Raw genomic sequence first — 1,444 nt, 5'->3', positions numbered from 1 at the left:
CTGTCTTCCAGCCTAGGTTGGAGTTTTGCTTCCACAATCAGGTACAAAAATGGTTGTGGTGGGAAAGTCTCGTGAAGGGATCACTTTGCAGGTGACCAGTGGCACTGGGCTCATTATGAAATGTGATATGATGCTGCATTAGTGGAGTGCTGGATCAAAAAGAACAAAATAAGGAAAAGTGGAATTCTTAGCTGATAGCAGACAAGCAGCGTAGATTCTTCTCAGGGGAAAATCAGCAGCTGTGGGTTCGGCTCACAGGCACACTGATGGCCCATGGAATCTGAATCTGTCCCTTCCTGTGGTCTCTATTCCTTTCAATCAGCAGGCATTTCTTAGGGCTCCAGGCAGTTCCTCCCTCAGTTCCTTGGACCAGCAAGTGCAGTGCTGTAGATTTAGCATAAGGGAGATTTTTCCTCCTGGATACATGAAGGGATGGTCCCTCTTTTCAAGGTATCCCCTTCATGCAAATGCCCTGCCTGATCATCACTGGCTGCAGTGTCAGAAACTCCAAGGGGAGGAGGGGCTCTTCTTGCCAGGCTAATAGGGATCAACTCATTTGCATGAGGGTGTGTCTTAGATGCCCTGATATAGTTGAGCAAGACTGGAGAAGGTCCCAGCAGAGACCCCCCTTTTGTCAGACAGACTGGAGATTCATCTCACATTCAATATGACCTGGTCCCTTTTGCTCCTCATGGTACTCAGTTACTGCTCTGGTAAGGATTCATGTGGGTGAGTGTCTGCGGGGGTCACCTGTCCACAAGCCTTCACACCAAGAACAGAGTAACTTGTATTGTCCGTATAACAGAACAATCTGTGTGATCTCTTTGAGACCCCATTAAATGAAGGTAATATATGTTGCATTTTCTCTCTCTCTCTCTTTCCCTTTCTGCAAAGGTGCCCATTCACAAGCGACAATGACTCAGCTGGCCTCCCAGTCTGTGTCTCTGGGCCAAACAGCAAAACTCTCCTGCACAAGAAGCAGTGGTGGGGACTGGGGTAGCTATTTTTACTGGTATCAACAGAAACCTGGACAAAGCCCTCGCTTTGTGCACTGTGATGGTTGCAGCAGCAGGGGAGAAGGGATCCCAAACCGGTTCACTGCTTCCGACTCTGGGACCTCCACCTATTTAACCATCACCAATGCCCAGCCTGAAGACGAGGCCGATTATTACTGTGGTGCCTGGGAGTACACAGGTGGTAGCAAGCTCCACAGTGATACACTCTAATGGGGAACTGAGACAAAAACTTCACTCTTCCTCTCCAGGGTGGGGCATTAAGATCTCTACAGAGCTCCAAGAGGTCTGTGTCTGCTTGAATCAGTGGGGAGAAAGGACTTCTGTTCCCACAGCCTTCTGGATGGCCAGGGCTATCTGGCTCCCAGCCCACATGTATAAATCCACACAGTTCTGTCCAGAGACTGCCACAACAAGTGCACAAAGCAGGT

At 49.2% G+C, this 1,444-nt stretch overlaps 1 gene segment (V, D, J or C); it reads left to right on the top strand.

The window, feature by feature from the left end:
* Nucleotides 1-914: 914 nt before the first annotated feature.
* On the top strand, nucleotides 915-1,226 carry LOC136634457 (immunoglobulin lambda variable 4-60-like). The segment is given in 1 exon segment: nucleotides 915-1,226. A coding segment is annotated over 1 exon segment (312 nt).
* The last annotated feature ends 218 nt before the right edge of the window (nucleotides 1,227-1,444 follow it).

Source organism: Tiliqua scincoides, chromosome 14, assembly GCF_035046505.1.
Source record: "Tiliqua scincoides isolate rTilSci1 chromosome 14, rTilSci1.hap2, whole genome shotgun sequence".
Taxonomy (NCBI): Eukaryota; Metazoa; Chordata; class Lepidosauria; order Squamata; family Scincidae; genus Tiliqua; species Tiliqua scincoides.
Note: the sequence above shows the minus strand (reverse complement) of the source record. Positions and strands in the feature narration are given on the sequence as shown.